Source organism: Elephantulus edwardii, unplaced genomic scaffold, assembly GCF_000299155.1.
Source record: "Elephantulus edwardii isolate Elephantulus edwardi_28Jun2011 unplaced genomic scaffold, EleEdw1.0 scaffold00054, whole genome shotgun sequence".
In the NCBI taxonomy this organism is placed as follows: domain Eukaryota; kingdom Metazoa; phylum Chordata; class Mammalia; order Macroscelidea; family Macroscelididae; genus Elephantulus; species Elephantulus edwardii.
In genome coordinates, this window is record NW_006399804.1 from 13,695,866 (window position 1) to 13,716,455 (window position 20,590).

Sequence of the window (20,590 nt, forward strand, 5' to 3'; positions counted from 1 at the left end):
CGGGGAGAAGGGTGCAAAAATGAATGAATGGAATCCCAAAATCTCTGTAGATGTTCATTGAAATGAAAAATAAACAACCTAAATTTAAAAAAAAGGGAAAAAAAAAAAAGAAACGCTGAGCAAGTTCGGCCCTTTCGATTTGTGCATGTGAAGGTTGAACAATAAGGAAGACCAAAGACTCGATGCCTTTAAATTGTGGTGTTGGAAAAGAATGCTGCGTGGTCTGCTGAAAGAACAAATTTGTCTTGGAAGAACTGCAAAGATGATAAATCATAAGTCTCACATAATTTGAATATGTCATTAAAAGGTACCAAACTTTGGAGAAGAAAAAAATGCTTAGGGTCAGCAAAAGAAAGGACTTACCCTAACAAGATAGACTGACATAGTGACCATAACAATGGGCTTGAGCTTGGTGGAGATTGTGAGGATGGTACAGCATAGGACAAGGTTCAGATCCATTGTTCAGAAGTTGCTAAGAGCGTGGTCAAGTCAGTGGACGCTAACAATATAGTTTGTATAAAATATGCTATACATATAAGCCTATCAATATTTATTATTGCAATGATGTCTTACTTTTAAAAGCAAACAAAGCCACAGACACACACGTAAAACATGCAAGAAGCTGTAAGCAAGACTGGCTATTGACTTAATTATCACCACTTCTTTCCTATCTGTCTCTAAATGTTTTAAGGTTTCTGGGTCTTGCTTTCCATAGCATCAGTGGATTTCTTCAAGTCAATCTTGTCTCTAGGTTTACTATTAAACATCAGTTCTCTAAGGAGAATTTTAACACCTTTTCACAAAATGTTGACTAATTTGGTTCTGATTTGGAATTTAGGAAAGCACATAAATTATTTGAGAAATTCTGGGAATTTTTTCTATGGATGGAATTGTCAGCCTACTTAGCCTGCAACTTAAAATTGACTCTCCACCGAGTTTTCAGAGGCAGTAAATCACATGGAAGGAGACTGCCCATCCTTCGCCTTTGGAGTGCCTAGTAGATTTGAACTACGTGTCTTTGGGTTGACAGTGCAACTCCTTACCCTTAAACTCCCTTAGTAAAATTGCAATGCCATATTTTTGTGACTTGCCACCATATTATAATTTCTTTTATGGGAAAATGTATAAACTTTTGAAGTCAGAAATATGCAAAATTTTATGCTTACATTTGGCTATGGTATACACCATCACAGAAATATGTCTCACATTTCCACTATAAATAAATTTCTTTTGCCCATTTTGTAATTGTGTGATCAGTTTTTTTGCTTTTGCTTGTGGAAGCCCTGTAGGATTCTGTACACTTTTGATATGAGACCCTTATCTGAGATGGTATTGTAAATGTTTTTTCACCGTTAGTAAATTTTCTTTTCATTCTGTTGGAAATAGTTTTTGATGCTCACAGCGATGTAATCTATAGAAAATCCCATTCATCAATTTTATCCTCTCCATACTGTGCATTTCTGGCTATATTTGTCAATCTCTTTATGCCATAGATTAAGCTGTCTAAGCTTGATCCCAGTTCACAGAGGAAGATACTCAGATGGCCAACAAACACATGAAGAAATGCTCAAAATCACAGGCAATAAGAGAGATGCAAATTAAAACCACAAGGAGATACCATCTCACTCCTGTAGCTGTGGTAAAGTTTAACAGGACAGAAAGTGATATATGTTGCAGAGGATGTGGCAAGATAGGAAATCTTATAAACTAATGGTAGGATTGTAAAATGGTACCACCACTCTGGAAGGCATTTGGCATTTCCTCAGAAAGCTGAACATAGAAATTCTATAAGACCCAGCTATTTCAGTGCTTGGAATATACCCCAAGAGAATGAGAACTGAGGCAAATATAGAGACTTATACAACAGTGTTCATAGCAGCATTATTCACCATTGCAAGAACATGGAAATAGCCCAAATGTCCAACCACAATAGAATAGATTGAGAAACTATGGTACATTCACATGATGGAATACTATGCAGCACACAGGAGCAATGATTTTGTAAATCACTACCTAACTTGGGAGGGACTGGAGAGCATTATGCTAAGTGAACTAACTCAGTCTCATGAGGACAAATACTGTATAAGACCATTATTGTAGAAATAGATAACTAGTAAAATGTGTGTAAGGATCTAAGGGGTAGAAGGATATAAGGGGAGGGGATAGGTGAAAGGGTACTCACAGGGTCACATGGTTTGATGGATGGGTGGGTGGGTTGGGGAGGTGGGGGGATCTGGTGTGAGGGGCAATGAATACAAATTTTGTAGGTAAATCAGTAAAATATAAAAAAAAGAAATAAAAAAATTAATAATAAAAAATCTCTTTTGCTTATATTCTAATCTCTTTAAGTATAAAACGAGTTAAAACTATTAATGGAGTAAATCTGTTTCAAAATTTGTTAAGTCTAGTTTCACCCTGCAAATAGGCTTGATGTGCATGAGAGACCAAGCTGAAAGAATCTAATCCACGGAGTGTATTATCTTAGTCATGCTTTCTATAGAATAATATTGACTGTAATGAGTTGCAACTGGTGGGACTATCTTTTGCACAGGACTATCAAGTCCAAGTGGAGGAGAGGGCAATGTAGCTGCAATGACTGCCATTGCCTAGCTCTCCTCTCCCCAGCCAGGGCCGAGGGCTGGTGCTGGGCATCCTGCCTACTCCATGAGGACTAACCTCAGGAGCCTTAGGGCAATGAGACTTCCCTCTGTGTACACTCTCTGTAGTAGCAGAGATGATTACTACCCTGATTGGAAATAAATATACTACAAACTTGGAAGTAGACTATACATATTTCGCAATTGTTTAAAATTTACCTTGAAAATACAGTACACAAAGTCTTTCTTACCTTTAAATATTTCACCAGCTTCTGAATTTGCCAATATTCTGATGGCAAATCAGCATTTGCTTCCAGAAGATGGTCAGGTGGTTCTTCATCTTCCTCACTCTCTGAGGAACTCTCACTAACAATATCCTCAGGCCGTTCAAGGACTTTACTAAGAACAATAACAACACACATACATATATATAAGCAACATTATAGCAATTTTATAATGATAATAGAAACAGATAAGATCACAATACCTCCTGAACTGTAGATCTGTGTTAGCATCTACGTGAAGTGATACATGTGCTCAACATCTCTAGAGCAGGTGAGGGTTAATAATAATAAATAAGAGATTGAAATATGAACAAAGGAATGAAGCAAATGCTCTATAGAGCAAAGTAGTTACTGGCCCCGGGTGCCTGTTTATATTGAGCTATTTAATCTTGTTTAAATATAAAATGAAGAAGTCAGCTTGTTCGGCATCCTGTTGCCTTTCATTTGCTCAACACTCACATGTGGCCACCAAACCAATCTTGACTCTTTTTATTACTGCAGAAAGTTTTATTGCTCACTGCAAATGATCTAAAAATGAAAGAATCTCCTTTCCAAAAAGAATCAATCAATCACCAGCACCTCTCTCCTCATGATGCCCAAATTAAAATACTGGGAAGGTCACAAGATGCCAAAGAGCATCAGCGGCCAGGACCAGGATCAAGAAGTAAACTCTTAACTTCTGGGGACATGAGTGTACTAAAAGCTGAGTGTCATAGACATGGATTCCACAGCCAGCAGTCTGCAGCATAGACAACATTATCAGAAAACCTTGGATTAATCACTAGTAATGGTAACAGTCATGGTCCAGTAGCATCTAAATTAGCCTAAATACCCCTGCAGATCTCCATCTGGCACGTTCATTACACCAGCTGGTTCCCTGGATACATGTCTTCCACTTGTTAGGTCACCACACCCAGAACGATATTTCAAGACCATCCAGCCATCATTTACATGTGAGAAGATAGTTAACTCAATGCCTTTCTCTTGCTATTGTTTCCCACTTTTTCTTGATCTTATATGACAGAAGAAAGCTTTCAATGGCCCTAGAGTGAAGCCAGGAGTCCTGGTAGCACAATGGTTAAAGTGCTAGGTTCTAATTAAGCAGGCCAGCAGTTTGAACCTGTCGGGTCTTCCATGGGAGAAAGGTATGAGCTTCTGGCTTGATGAAGATTACAGCCTTGGAAACTCAATGGGACCTTTCTACCCTGCCCTGTAGGAGGGCTACGAGTTGAAATAAACTCAGTAGCAGTGGAGTTTGTTTTGCTAGTAAGGTATGGCTTCAAGGGGGGGAAAAACAACTATAAAAGAATTATTATACTCATGGAAGAGGTTCAATAAATGTAAGGAAGGGGAGAGAAGCAACTCAGTGTACAGGATGTAAGAAAGCATATTGCCTTACAGTATGGGAATGCGACAGGAAAAGGCTTCTGTTAGAAGGGATAGCAAAAGAGAAAGCAATTGAAAACCAAACTATAACTTGAAAAATCAGTAAAACAAATCCCCATGTCCTGAAAAGATCAGTAAAACTGAAAAACCTTCATCAAGACTGACAAAAAGGAAAAATACAGAAATCATCAATGTCAAGAATAAAACAAGAGCTATTCTACAGATCCTGAAAACATCTAAGTAAATACTATGGACAACAATTTACACAAATTTCACAATGTAGATGAAACAAGCCTATTTCTTCAAAAGTACAAACTACCACTTCTCACCCAATAGGAAGTACATGATTTGTTTAGTGCTGCAGCTATTAGTTAAATGTAATTCATAATTTAAACACTACCAGAAAGATACCTGTAGGCTCAGATGGTTTCACTAGAGAATTTTAATAAATGTTTAAAGAACTAACACTAATTCTACACAGTCTTGTCTACAAAAATACAAGAGAATATTTTCTAACTTATTTTATATAGCTTGATATAAAAGTGACAAATTGCAAGAACAAAATTCTCCTAACTACAAATAGAAAAAATATTTTCATAAAGTATTTGCACACCAAATTGAGCTGCAGATAGAAAAAAATTCTATACCACACAAAGCGAAGTTCTTCTAGGAATAAAAGGCTAGTTCAGTGTTTGAAAATCAGCATAATCTACCACATGAATAAACTTGAAGAAAAAAATTACATAACCACATCAATTGATAATTGGAAAAAGCATTTGATGACCCTTATTCATGATTTTGAAAAGGAATACTTAGAAAAGAATAGAATGCTTTCTCAACTTAAGAGCATGTACAAAATCTATACTTAGCAGCATGTTTAATGGTGGGGAAAAAATCCCAACTCTAATTCTTTTCTCGCTTTCGTACAGAATAAGGAAGACTGGGTACTTTGACCACAGCTATTCACTATTAGACCTTTTTAGGGAAAACAACAGAGCAAGAACAAGAAATAGAAACACAGATCAAAATAATGAATTACAGCTTTCCTTTCTTGCAGACAACATCATGATTTGTGTAGAAAATCACAAACAATATGACAGCAAACTCCAAAAAACAGAAGCTCTGCTGAAATTTGTTGAGTATTTTAGAAATACCTAAGGCTCCACTGATAGATGGTGGTTGTACTTGAGGAGCATGGCGAGGAATTGAACCCAGATCTTCCACACAGAAGGCATTAATTCTTCTAACCGAACCACCAAAAAGCTTTAACAATGTGAAATCTCTGACATTTCCTCCCACTACCCCTCTGGAACTGTCAAATAAAAGTGGCTGGCCCTGTATTCCAAATATGTTGCCTTTGTTGTCATGCTTAAAATCAGACAGGCCTGTCAGTTGGCCTCATACTAACAGCTGATAATTTTAATTTTTTTTACAAATCAGCTCTCTTTAGAATTGACTTGGCCGTCAGTGATGAAGAAAGTCAAGCTCATCCAGAGGACACAGCTTTTCCATGATCTGAATGCTCAGAGACAAATGATCCACATGAGCCCAGTTTCCTAAGACTTCGTTCACTGCCCTTTGCATCAAATCTACTTCCCTTTTCATAGTTTAACTCCCTGTACTCACTGCCAGTGAGATGACTGCACATCATTGTAACCCGAGAGGACAGAGCAGACTGCCTCATAGGGTTTCCAAAGCTCTGCTCTTTACAAAAGTAGACCGCCATGCCTTTCTTCCGTGGAGCTGATAGTGGGTTCACACTGCAGACGTTTTGGTTAACAGTGGAGCACTTAACCACTGTGTCATCAGGATTCCTCATAGTTCACTCACTCACTCAATGCCAAAGAGTCTGTTCAGACTCATAATGACCCTCCATCAGGTTTCTGAGGCCATAAATCCCAATGGGAAGAGACTGTCCATTGTTAATTAATACTATAAAATCTTGTCTTTCAATTAGAATACTTCATTAAGTAGATATAAAGAAATCCAGTGGATTTTTTTTCTCTAACATTCTTAATAACTTGTCAATATAAGTATCCTATGGCTCTGATGGACTATTTAAGAGCATTAATTAGTGACTTTACTGGTCCACTGTATATTAAAGGCTGTCTTTAAACAATTAGTTATGTTAACAGAAACATACCGAATTACTGGTCCTCGTCCAGGTATAAGAGATGGCCTTGTCTTTTCAAGTCTTGCTGCAAGTGTTTCCCCTGGGACGTCTCTTACTGAATTTTTACTCCTAAAAGACATATTCATTTGATTTACTATTGTGATGAACAGTGCCCCTCCCCCCAAAAAAAGATATTTTTAAGTCTTTTATGGAAATGGTTTTGTTGTAGTTGTTATCAACTAAATTAAAGTTAAGAAGTAAAATGGTTCCTAATCCTAATAATATCTTCTGAGTGATATTTTATAAAAAAGAAATCACAAGGAATTAGAGTTACATATGGGAAAGACAGAATGTGAGGGCCTATTTTCAAGCCGGCATTTGAAAAAGATAAGGAATGATCTTTCCCTAAGGAGCCCTGGGGATGTCCTAATCCTAAACCATTTACCTTCCAGGGTGATGAAGCTGGTTTTTGTTTTTCAAATTACTCACTTTGTGGTATTTTATTATGAACACTAAGAAATTACTCTATGTTGATGAGTGTGAAATGAAAGTTGGATAGGTATGGATATAGTCTATCATTTTTATGCACCCAAATAATGTATTCCTAGTTAGAAATTTAATGAAAACAAACCATCTGGTTTTAGTTGTTCAGCTTGGAAACATAAAAACTTTAACAATTCTTTAAAACCTCTTAACATATAAAAGAATGTCTTTAGGGTGGTTCTAGGATCTCTCTGTCGGGTGGTTAACATGCTTTCTTGTGCTTTGAGGGTTTAATTGTTCCTGCTGAGGTGAGTTACATTACTTATTAAAACTCTTCATTGAGAAATTGGGATCTTGAAGTGGTATGAGCCACTAGCTTGAGGATTGTTTCCTCCAAGTGCATGACTTTCCACACAAAGATATGCTGTGGGGTAGAAAATGTTCTTCCCCACTTAATGAGCAGCAAGAGCCTGAGACGTCAACACTTCCTCCACCTAAGATAATGAGTTCCTCCCTCATCACCAACATCATTGCCCAGTGTTTGGGGAAATTGAAAATACCATAGTTTGGCTTAGGTATCGTTTCAATGAGAACCTGAAGCATGGGCGGGCCTGCGGGTCTGTCCATTTGCTGTACAGAGGTAACTCTGGTTGCTGTGATGCTAAACACTGTGACACTGATGTGCCCAATGTGATAATGGTTGCCCATGGTGGACAGTGTTTGGTGGAACTCCCTGATTAAAACAGGCTTGGAAGCAGGAGTGGTATCCACTTCCAAAATGGCTTACCTCTGGAAACTCGATGAACTTGGAGAAATGATGAAAGTTATACAAGCATTGAGGTCTTTTGTTCATAGGGTCGCTATGAGTCATCTAAGACTTGATGGCGCTTGACAACAACAACAATTCTCTAAGCACCTACACAGGCGTTCAACACTTTGCAGTCTCTGTGTCAATGCTATATGCCCTTTGATTTCTTGGCTGCTACATTGGCCCAGTGACTGCAGCAATGGGCTTGGACAAAGTGGAGATCATGATGATGACACAGATAGGGCAAGGCTCAGCTCTGTGTTCTTTGGGTTACTATTGGGACTATTAACTGTATTAACTCAGGGCACCTAACAATGTTTGAGGCTATTGTATGACATCTTTCATGGGTGTTGATTGTTAATGCAAGTAAAATTAAATCCTTCAATCTTTGATCCCTTTCTCATGATGTTCATTATTAATCCAGTCATAAAGAATTTTTATTTATATTGTATATTGCTGCTGTTATGTGCCGTTGAAGTGCTTGTGACTTATAGTGACCCTATGTGCAAGAGCCCTAAACCCTGCTCTAGGCTGTGCCAACACACCTACTCCCATTGCCCCAATCACCAAACCAAACCATCTCATTGAGAGTCTTCCTCTCCTGCTCTGTCCCTCCACTCTCCCAAACATGATATGTCTCTCTCCAAGGACTGATCCCTCCTTGCAGCATGTCCAAAGTATATCAGACGAAGCTTCAGAATCCTTGCCTCCAAGAAGCATCCTGATTTCACCCTCTCCAGGACAAACCTGTTTGTTCTCCTAGGAGTCCATGGTATATTCAACATTCTTCTCCAGCAACACAGTTTGAAGGCATCAATTATCTTTCTATCATCCAGCTCTCCAATGCATAGCACGCAAATGCAAAGACTGTGGCCCAGATCAGGCACACCTTAGTCTCCAGCCTGACGTCGTTGCTCTTCAGTACTGTGGAGAGGTCCCTCACAGCTGATTTTCTCAATGTAATTAGTCTCTTGATTTCCTGGCTGCTGTTACCGAGAGTGTTAACTGTAGAGCCAAGCAAACTAAAACTGTTAACTATCTCAATCTCTTCACCATTCATAATGATGCTGCCATTTGGCCCAGTGATGAGAATCTTTGTTTTCTTGATGTTGAGCTTCAATCTGTATTGAAGGCTGTAATCCTTGACCTTCTGCAGCAAGCGTTTCAGGTCTTCCTCAGTTTCAGCAAGTAGGACTGTGTCATCTGCATAATGTAGGTTATTGATGAAACTTCCACCAATCCTGATGCCACATTCCTCGTACAGTCAACCATGTTGTATATATATATATTATATATATATATGTGTGTGTGTGTGTATGTACATGTGTATATATGTATATATGTGTGTATATGTATATATACACACATATATAGGTTTATTTATGTAATAACTATAATCTTTGATTTTTTTTTAACCAGTGTTTCAGATTCTCTTTACTTTCAGGAAGGAAGGTTGTATCATCTGCAGGTAACAAGTCCTCCTCTAATCTTAACATCATATTCTTCATAGAGTTCAGTTTCTCAGGTGATTTTCTTAAGATGCAGATTGAATGTCAGAAAACCTCCCCACATTTCTATTGAGTCAGAATAGATAGCTGACCTCCCAAGGTCTTTTCAGAACACTGTAAATTCATGGGAGGAGATTGTTTCTCTTTCTCCCTTGGAGCTGCTGGTACATTTGAACTGCCAGAGAGGTGCTGCCTTTCGGTTAGCAGTGCGACTCTAGACAGCATCGCCACAACTCCTTTATCGATCAAAGCCAGTATGACTTTAAATACAACTCTGATGGACATTCTCTATTTCCACCTGAGAACCGTCTGAATCAACAGATTCTCAGCAATGCCTCACAGCAGTTAATCAACCCTTACTCCACATCCTCTTCTGGATTCAGCTTGAATTTCTGGCAGTTCTAAGTCAATGTATATTTTAACTATTTCCAAATTATCTTTTTACTTGCACTTGATATTATTCTATAATTTATCCTTTTGAATCATTTGCCCTTGAAACGGGCACATATATCGATCTCTTCCAATCAGTCGGCCAAGTAAATTATATTCTATATTTAGTCACACCAAGTGAGCACTTTCAATATTTTATATATTGGTTGAAAGATTTTAACTGGTATTTCTGAAATCTTGGGGCTTTTTAAATCAACACTACTCGGATATTTTTCAAAATCATTGATTCTTGATCATGCTGTACCTCCTAAAACAGTTGAACGTCAACTAATTTTTGTTGTTGTTCAGTGATTGGATATTCCTTCCATCTTCTTTTGATGATTCATGCATTGTTCAATATCTTAGAATAATTCAATATTGGAAGTTGTAAGTTGATTTCCCCCCTTCCGTTATTTCAGCTTAAGAAATAGCACATGGGATCTTCTAATTTGGTTTTCTAACTCTACATCTTCATTATAATAGCTCATTTGATTGTCTTAAGTCTCTTTTTGAAGTCTCCTCAAATCTTTTCATTTTCAGACTAAGATAGACCAGGAAGAATGGTCTGCCTTTTTAATTTTTTTCCAATATAAACTTTATTAATGGAAGAAGAATATTATCTAATAATCAATGCCAGAAAATGAGCTTCTTAGGATGGAAGGTGATTTAAAAACCACTGCGGAGAAGCTGTCTCCTTAAAGTAGAATTGGTCTTAATAAATAGACCAGTAACTCTATTTTAATAGAGTAAATAGATAGGCCTTGATGTGCTGATGTGGCATGAATTAAAATAAAAAGAAACAACTGCAAACATCCAATAATGATCAAAATGTAGAATGTACAAAATATCAATCTAAAAAATAAGTTGTCAAAAAATACCAACAACAATGTAATGCTTGAAGATCAATATCCTAGGCTTTACTGAGGAAAAATAAACTGATATTGGCCTTTATAAATTTGACAATCAATATTTTGAAAAATGACAAATTGAAGAATGTTATCCCATTTATTCCTGAAAAACATTCTAAAATCTTGAAATGTAACACTGTCAGCAAAATTATAATATCTACAAAGAAGACTATTTAATAAATGACTATTATTCAAATTTATATTCAACTCCCAGTGCCAAAGGTGAATAAGGTGAAGATTTTGACCAATGTTTACAGTTTTAAATTGATCAGTGATCAAAATCATTATCACTGATAATTACTGGTGATTGGAATGCAAAGTTGGAAACAAAGAAGGATCAGGAGTTGGAAAATATGACCTTGATGATAAAACAATTCTAAAAACTGAATAATGGAATTTTTCAAGACTGTTCATGGTAAATAATTTTTTCATTAACATAAATGATGACTGTACACATGGAGTTTACCCAGTAAACTAGACAAAAATAGTATATATTACATCTGTGGAAAGATGCAATCAATAAAATTGTTGAGAACAAGACTAAAGGATGACTACAGAACAGGCTATTAATTGATCACAGGAAAGTTTAAGTTGAAACTGAAGAAAGTTAAAATAAGTCCATGACAGTCAGGCATTACCTTAAGCAAGTCCTACCTGAATTTAATGACTTTCTCAAGAATAGGTTTGTCCCACTATACCCTACTGACTAGAAGGCCAGACAAACTATGGGATAACATCATGTTGTCATACATGAAGAAAGCTAACGGTTATGTAAAAAGACAAAAGACCAAAAACGACGTTACTAGATACTCTAAAAATTGCTGTTGAGCATGGAACAAAAAAATAGACTGAAACTTGTAAGCTGTGTACTAAATTTCTTAAATCCACTGTTTGATACATATATTTAAGTATTTAGATCTAAGCATTTAAGCATTACTTAAATCATTGGTCCTTACTCTTTGCTTTGACACTTATTAATTTTCCTTATTTAGAACATTTATCAAACCAATGTCTTCTTGAGTTTGTTAATGTTTTTGAGCATCCCTGTCACAGGGAGTTCTGGTGGCTTAGTGGTAAGGAGTTGTGTTGCCAACTCAAAGACACACAGTTTGATTCCACCAGCTGCTCTGTGGAACAAAGATGGGCAGTCTCCTTCCATGTGATTTACTGCCTCAGGAAACTTGCTGATGGATCAGCTATGAGTTGGTTCCAACTCAACAATACATAACAAATAAAATTGCTTATGTAAAGTTTTCTATAGATAGGACTTATGTATAATTTACTTAATGGAAATAATACCAACTTTATGAAGAATTTTTTTTTATTAACTTCACATAACTTTTAAAGTGTCAAATTCCCCAGCACTTCTTTAACCAGGGTCCTACCATTCATCTTGTATCACGTGTGATTCCTCACACATTTTATCATCTTTTCCACATGCTGTTGTTTGCCACTGAGACAGAATTTACCCATAGCTGTTCCTCTAGTGGGTTTTCAGAGAGAGTAAATAGCCCAACAACCTAGCTTTCTCCCATGGAGCAGCTAGTAGTTTCAAACCACATGCCTTTGAGCTTGCATTGAAGCTTCATATCATTAGGTCACCAGAGCTCTCAGACACTGCATGCCTTTAAGTTGGCAGCTTTCCAGCCTTTGAGTTGGCAGTTTTCCATATGGTAGTGCTGACCAATACATGGAAATGAGTTCTATTCTTACTGTCACTTCACAGTGCCCCAAACATAACTTTGATGTTGATGTCATATCTTTCCATTTGGAATACAAAGATATACATAAAGAGTCAACTTGTACTGTACAGAGAGTTATGAATATCTATTCAATATTTTTCTACCATAGAATAAATTATGTCAATAATTAGGCAAGTATATGCTTATAAGAGATTTAAAGACATATGAGAAAACTCATTAAGCAAATGGTTACATACTCTTTTGAATCAACAGTACTCCTCCAATTTAAACTTGGCTGTAATCTCTTCCTGATTGGGCTCCTCACAAAATTAATTTGATCAAGTGCACTCTTTGCGGAGTCAAACTTAGAGACGGTTTGTTCTTTCTTAGGTGCTTCATCTTGCTGAAGATGTTTTTTCTGTTGTTCATCAAATTTATTTTCCTTTATAAAAAAATTTTAAATCATTTTAAAACTTCTTAGATATGAAATTGTATCACTTTCAAATTATCTGATGAGTTCAGAAATTAATGCTGATGATAAATTTGGAGAAGTCTCAGAAGCAAGTTAAAAATGTGCCATTTAGTGACACCTAAGTTAAAGAAGGCTAACTTAATAACCAAGGTCTCTATTTGAGGTAGACTTTGCTAGAGAAAGAGGGACAATCTCCTCCTGTGTGATTTACAGCCTCTAAAAACCCACTGGAGGGTCAGTGATGAGTCTATTCCAACTCAAAGGCAATGAGTTCAGCTGAGGTGAACAGAAACTTGATGCACTACTTCATCTCACGTAGCATGGGCATATTACCAAAATGGGTCTAATCCTTGGAAAAGACAGCATGCTGGGAAAGGTGGAGGGTCAGAGAAAGAGAGGAAGACCCTCAACAAGCTTGACTGCCTGAGCAATAATGTCATCATAATAATGGGCTGGAACCTGACATAGAACGAAAGGATGGTGCAGGCTAAGGAAAGGTTCAGATCTATTGTTCTTACAGTAGCTGTAAGTGATAGTTGAGTGGAGGCTGCATAACAACTCACACCTGACACACTAAAAAAAATTAGGCTCTATATTAACCAGGAAACACCATGTGCACCAGTGCTCCTCTGGAGAAAGAAAAATAGTCTCCTTATAAAGATTTATGGGAGTTCTGGTGGCCTAGCAGCAAGAAGCTGTGCTGCAATCCTGAAGGCATGGGGTTCGAATCCCACAAACCATTCTGGGGAAGAAAGATGGGCAATCTCCTCCCATGTGATTAACTGCCTCTCAAAACCTACAGGAGTGTCAGCTATGGGTGGATTCTGACTCGACAGTACACAACAACAATAAAGATTTATAGTTTGGAAACCCAGCAGAGGGTCTCTAAAAGTCATTATCAACTTGACAGCTTTAAGTTTATATTAAAATCAGATGAGATAAAATTCAAAACAAAGAATATTATTAGGGATAAACAGGAGCATACATAATGACAAAGTCATTTAGTACAGAATTTTAAATGTGTATGACACAAACAACACTTCAAAATACATGAAACAAAACCTGACAAGAGGAAAAATAGACAAATGTACAAATATTTTTCTTACAATACAGTTAAAATAATAGTGATGTTAATATTTGATAAATATATAGAGATAGAGATATATAGATATAGATAAAATGCTAAAGGTTAATAATTGTTAATTGAAATACTACAGCCCTATTTAAAAAAATAATCCTTTCGATATAAAGAGAAAATAGAGATATTCTCAGATAGCACCTACTAATCTAGCAACAATGACAAAAGACAGTGTAAGAACAAATCTGTACACATTTAAATTTGGCAAAAGTAAACATTCAAAACCAAAACCTACACGCTTAAGTTTTTAAAATATGTACAATATTTGGAAGATAAAGTTGAGGATTTTTTTTCTCCAGGAAGTCAAGGGACTGAGACATAAAATGAATAAAAAGAAATTGAGAAGACTAGTCTCAGAGATCCAAACTCCAATTAATATGAGATTCAAAAGAAGAGAGAGCAAGAAATGATTAAAGATGTAATGCGATTTTTTCCCCCAGGTGTAAAAGATGTCACTATTAATGAAAGCAAGCAAACGAAAACCTTCACAGAAAGTCATACACTTTGCCATGGAGATGATTTCAGCTCATAACATTACAAGACAGGGTAAAACTGCCCCAGTGAGGAATCCACAGCTGTACATTGCTACAGAAGCAAACTACCACACTATTCTTCTCCCTACGAGTGGCTGGGAAGGTTCAAACCATGAACCTTTAAATCAACATCAGTCAAATATTTTAATCATTGTGCCACCTTGGCTGCTTTCACAAACCCATATTTTTATTAAAATCTTTAAGTACCAGCAATATGAGGAGGTCTTGAAAGCTGCTTAAAGAGAGGACAATCCCAACAAACAAGTCTTGGGGGGGCGGGGGGGTAAGCCTTTAGAAGTCAAATTTATAAGTCAAATTTATTTCCAAACTATCATTTCAGAAACAATCACTAGGAAAGAAGTGTAAGTCATTGGATGTGGGACCTTGTGAAGGAGTCATAAACCAAATTTACTACCCTCAAATCAGTACAAACTCACAGGGACCCTCTGTCAGGTTTAGAGGCTATAAATGGGAGGAGGTTGCCTATCTTTCTCCTTTAAAGACAATGATGCATTTGAAGCACCAGAGGCAGGCAGTCTTTAGGTTAGCAAGGCAGCTCACTAAGGAACATGCTACCAGAACACGATTCTCTCACAATTAAAGCTTATACATTTCACTGTAGTATTGCATCTGCTTTCTGTCCTATCATCAGCTTTCACTGACATTTTTATGTCACAAAATATTTTACTGATTGATTTATATATCTATCATTATTTCAGAAATGGTTCTTCACATGCAGGAGAACACTTTCATTAGTTGACAATTGAACTAATTAGTAATTGTCTTTAATAAAAGAAAAAATAGTTAAAACATAAAAATAGAAAATAATGAAAACATTTTTCTCAGATTATTTTTTGTTCTCAGTCTCTCAATTCCAAAACAAAGATTATAGAACATTACCTAAAATGTCACCTATAGAAAATCAGAAAAATTCTTAAACTACTCCATTTACAATAGCTCTCAAATTATAAAAAACATTATAATATTTACAAGCAGCATCCAAAATTATGCAAAACTACTCTCCATTTTTTTATATTAAATTATATTCTATATATTTTAGAATGGTTTCGTAAAACTGTACAATTTTTTGCAAGCACAAGAGAAACCACAAAACTTACCTTTTTGGCCATATTTTCTGAAAACGTTGCTGACTTTTCACTTAAAAATGTGACAAGGTCTTTATAAATATTGCTTTTTCTCTCATAATCTAGTTCCCTTTCATCATCTGTTTTGCCCTTGGGGGGTAGAAAATGTTTAATGCTGTTATTAATGTAGCAATAATGTAAGAAACTGATTATTATAGCACAGCCAAAGCACAAATACTAAAAAAAGAGTGTCAACCACCACAGATAGTGATCCATACATGAAATGTATAAGCAAAACACACGTTTCTCTTTAAGCAAATGTTCTCTCTCCATCCATCCATTCATTCTCTTCGGGTTCACAGGGTACCTGCTGGGTGCACACAGGACTCTGCACTCCTCCACTGTGAAAATGCTTTATGACATCAGACGTCTTAACAACGTGGTCATAAAAGGCATCAGAATTAGAACACCACTCAGGAATAGCCTATCTTCCTGTTTGCCACATTGTGCTCTTGTTCTGTATGTAGCATGGTTGTAATGGGTTTATTTTCTAGAGTTACAATCTCCACCACCCCTCAGCCTCTGCCCCTCTTCCTTCTGTCTTGTCTTCATTTCCCCTCTTCTTTCTACCCCTGTCATTCTCCTTTAATAATAGTTGTATGTCTATATTATTAGGGAGCACTGGAGGCCTAGTGGCAAGAAGATGTGCTGTAATCCCAAAGGCAGCTGGTTTGAATCCACCAGCTTCTCTGAGGGAGAAGAATGGGCAGTTTCCTCCAGTGCAGTTAACTGTCTCTGAAAATCCACCTGAGGGTCAGGTATGGGTTGGTTCTAACTCCCTGGTACACAAAACAAATATATATAATGTCTAAAAGGCGTGTTGTTAATTATTGAATAGTTTTATATTTCTTGCCTTTTATTTTTAAAACTGATTGGCATATCTCGATATTTCCAGATTAAATAAAACCATATAAATACATACATAAACATAGCACACAAACACCATTTGTTTAATAGAAGCAGATGCTTTCTTTGCCTCCCCTCTAGAAGATGAAATAAACCTATTCCTTCTTTTATTTTCCTTTATCCCAATTAAAAAGTTCATTTTTATAACATATCAAAACAAATAAATAACATTTAGGTCATTTGCTTAACTCTGTATAAATAACCTATGTGTAACGCAAGGAAGAAAGGCACCAAAAAAAGTATATTAAAGGGATGTCTCAGGGGAACTAGCAAAGGCACCTGCATTTTTAGATACCACCCCAAGCCAAGGTGTCACAACTCTACAAGCTGATTCTCCTGATCACTGGGTCCCCATTAAGGATTTGAGTTCTACCTGTAAAATTAGCTGGGGAATCCCAAGTTTTCCTTGAAGACACTGAAGGCAGGAGAGTGCAGAGGAAAAAGCTGAATGTGGCCCCTTCTAAAAGGGTCCAGTAAATGAATAGGTATGAAACTAAAAAGAAGATAAAAGGAGAATTTAGAAAACTATGTGATGGTTGCCCGGCCGGTTACCCGCAGCGTGGGGAGCGGGGGGTTGAGGCTGGAGCCCCAAAGGAGCACGCGCCTCCCTGCAGCCGGCCACCTGCCTGAACGCCTTCCTCCAGGGCTCTGGGGCTTGACCAAGGGATAGGAGAGGCGAGGGCCAAGGCGGCCATGGCCCACAGAAAGGGGCATGCTGCAGCATCCAGAGACAGAGCATGAGGCCTGGGGGAAAGAGGATGCTGCGCCTGCGTAGGGCAGAAAGTAGGGGAGAGTGAGCAGGCACCCGGGTCCCCTAACACTGCGGGTAACCGCCGGGCAACCGCCACCGCTGCCACCCACAGGACCCAGCAAGTCTGGATTTGAGAAAGGGCACAGCCCTGAGTGGGAAGGAAGGGAGAATCTTCTGATATACAACAATGAATGAATGAAAAGTCAACTTTTCTGTAAACTTTCGTTAAAATCACAATAATAATTAAAAAAGAGAACCTTCTCAGGAGCCAAATAGGGGATTCGAATCACCAGAAAAGTATGGCTTTTCAGTTAACAGCGTAACACCCCAAGGCCTACATCATCAGAGTTGGGGTACAAGATTCCACCAATTCCACCCAGCTACCCAGGAGACTACATGGTAGCAGAAAGTCCTATTCACCTGCCACTAATGGGTTAACTGGCGCCAGAAAGAAGCTCACCACTTCTGGCGTCACACAAAGTTCACCCTAAAACGTATGTGACTTTATACCAGAAGATGGACGCATTTTGTTGCTTGCACTTTTAAATACTCTAGATTTATTTAGCGCTTTCAAGTTGCTGTTTTTTTTAATTAATTTACTCAAAACATTATAGCTTTAAGAATTAAAACACTAAAATAAATCCAATCATATTTAGGTTTAAAGAAGTGGTATTTCACTTTCCCCCAATATTCCATAGAACCAAAACCAAATCCACTGCCACTGAATTGAATTGGACTCAGAATAACTCTGTAAGACATCAGAACTGCGCCATAGGGCCAATTAACTTCACAGAAGCAGAAAGCCACGGCTTTCTCCAGTGGAGCAGCTGTTAGGATTCAAACCACCGACCTTTTGATTGACAGCTGAGAGCTTAATCACCGCACCACTGGGCTTCCTTTGTTCCAGTACTACATTAGATTGAAAGGTTTCCTGTTCTGAAGGAATATAATTTTATAGTGTAGACGTTTGGGGTCTTCACTCTGATGGGAAGTGAGCAATAGAGTGTAAGGTATCTTGGAAGGTGGAAAGAAAACGTATAAAGCACACTCTTTCAAACATGTTTAGCCTTGTTAACAAATTGTCTAATCTCATGGAGACCCCACTTCCTCTCTGCAGAGTTCAACATTGATATGTATAAAATATACCTTGACAAAAATACAGTTTTACCTACTCATAAAGAACTGTTATGTATTCACACACATATATTGCATGACTATCTTATACTAGAACAGTGGTAGGTTTCAAAATGGTAAGCCAGACACAAATGTACTGCCCTTTAAGCTTTTGCTCTTACTAGGTTATTGACAAATCAGTACTGTCTGGTTGTTGTGTACTATTGAGTTCGAAATGACCCATAGCTGACACTCCCGGTGGGTTTTCAGAGGCAGTTAATCACAAGGGAGCTGATTGTCCACCTTTCTTCAAATGAGCAGCTGGTAGACGTGAACAACCTACCGTTTAGTTGCCAGTGCAATTCCTTACCCCTAGGCCACCAGAGCTCCCATTGTCTGCTGGCCCCATATGTAATTTATTCTTTATCTTTAAGAGTTGGCTATTGGCTTTTGAGAGTTTGCTCTGTTTTGATGCTTATATTCTTTTTAAGGATCAAGTCTAAATTAGGACCTGTTGGAAGAAAGTGACAGATTTTCCTTGTTTGACAGCTTGATTTTGAAAACAGAATTTACTACATATGAATTCCATTGGAGATCCATTTGGGAAGAAACACATTCCCTTAAAGAGCTTTCCCCTCTTGGTCTGTGTTTACACTTGAACTATCCAAGTTGTCTTTTGGGAAAATGCAGTCATTAATAAATTAACATAATGATAGCTTTTATTTTGCAAAATAAAGCAGGCTAATGCTAAAAACAAAAAGAAATCTTTTCCAACCTCACAGGACTGGATTTCATACTCCAAGCGCACATGGATATAATCTTTGAGACATTCTAGGGATAGTTCTAGAGAATCAGTTAAGGTCTGTCTAAAAGAAGCCCTAATGGAGCAGGGATAAGTGACAACTGAAAAGGTCAGGGATTCAAACTCCTTAGCCACCCCATGAGAAAAAGTGAGTCAATCTAACACAAACGTTTCAGCCTAGGAAGCCCCGTGAGTTAGTGCCTCAGTATCCAATGGGGTCATTATGAGTTGAAAAGACTCAGTGACAACCAGAATGGGGTTTTGTTGGAGGATTTCCCCCCCCCCCATCTTTTGTTTGGTTTAGTTACCATGTAAAGTCCAAATTCAACTGACACTTGTTTTTAAAAAAGATACTTACACCATTTAAAAAGACTCCTTCTGTACAACAAGTGATACACAAAGTCTCAGCATCATGTGGCTTCACCAGCACATAACACATCTCCCCAAGCATCTGTCTCCAAGGTGGGGCTCGGCAGCCATTTGAAAATTCATACTCTGAAACCAATTAACAGTCAATTAATATGAGTTCCTAAGTCTGTTGCTGTTGTTTATGTGCCATTGAGTTGCCCACAACTCATAGCAACACTATGTACAGTAACTCTGAAACCTGCCCTATCCTGAGCTAGTCTCACTCACTCCAACACACCTAATCCCATTATCCCAGTTACTGTGTCAATCTCTCTGCTCCAGGGTCTTTGACTCCTACATGGTCCCTCCACCCTTCCAAGCATGATATCCTTCTCCAAGGACTGGTCCCTCATAAGTCTAGCATCTTGTAAAAAATATGTAAAAAAATTTTAATTTTTTAAAATGATAATCATTAAAATTATAAGTTTTAATTTACTTAAGTTTTCAGTTCTAATGTTGCCACTGAAGCATTTTGAAAGTATAAAAATGTAAGTAGGTCTGGAAAACAATGTATTTGAATTTTGTAAATAAACTAGTATAATAAAAATAAGAAAAGAAAAATATAAAAAATGTGACAAAGAAAAAAAATACATATGTAGGTAGCATAGGAGTTGATGGGAGAAACAAATGCTTAAGCAGTCAACCACAAGGCAAAAGTGTGATGGTTCAAATCCATTCATACATACATCTTGGAAGACTGGTATGGCAGTCTGCTTCTGGGAAGACACAGCCTTGATGACACTGTACATACATGGGGTTGCCATAAGTTGAAATCTACTAGACTGCAAATGACTATATACAATGTTGTTAAGGGCCATAGAGTAATAGGCGACTCATAGTGACCCTACGAATGAAAGATCTGAACACTTGTATAACTTTCATCCTTTCTCCAGATTCACTGGGTTTCAGGGGCAAGCTATTTAGAAAATGATGTGACAGGAATGAAGCTGGAGATAGAATGATTGAATTTTGTAAAATCAATGACTTAGTCATTGCAAATACATTTTATAAGAGACACAAAAGCAGATTATACACATGGACTTCACCTGATGGTATGCATAGGAATCAGATCGACTACATCTGTGGAAGGAACCGCTGGAGAAGCTCAATATCAGCTGTGAAAA

The 20,590-nt window shown here is 37.5% G+C and overlaps 1 protein-coding gene across 1 annotated transcript in view; it reads right to left on the minus strand.

The window, feature by feature from the left end:
• ARMC4 (armadillo repeat containing 4) overlaps nt 1-20,590 on the minus strand; it is a 279,552-nt gene that overhangs the window by 217,284 nt on the left and 41,678 nt on the right. Inside the window, exons 5-9 of the mRNA XM_006887089.1 lie at nt 19,417-19,553; nt 15,460-15,576; nt 12,456-12,640; nt 6,411-6,506; nt 2,849-2,996 (exon numbers count right to left, since the gene is read on the minus strand). Coding sequence (XP_006887151.1) covers nt 2,849-2,996; nt 6,411-6,506; nt 12,456-12,640; nt 15,460-15,576; nt 19,417-19,553 — 683 coding nt within the window. The remainder of the gene's footprint in view (nt 1-2,848; nt 2,997-6,410; nt 6,507-12,455; nt 12,641-15,459; nt 15,577-19,416; nt 19,554-20,590) is intronic.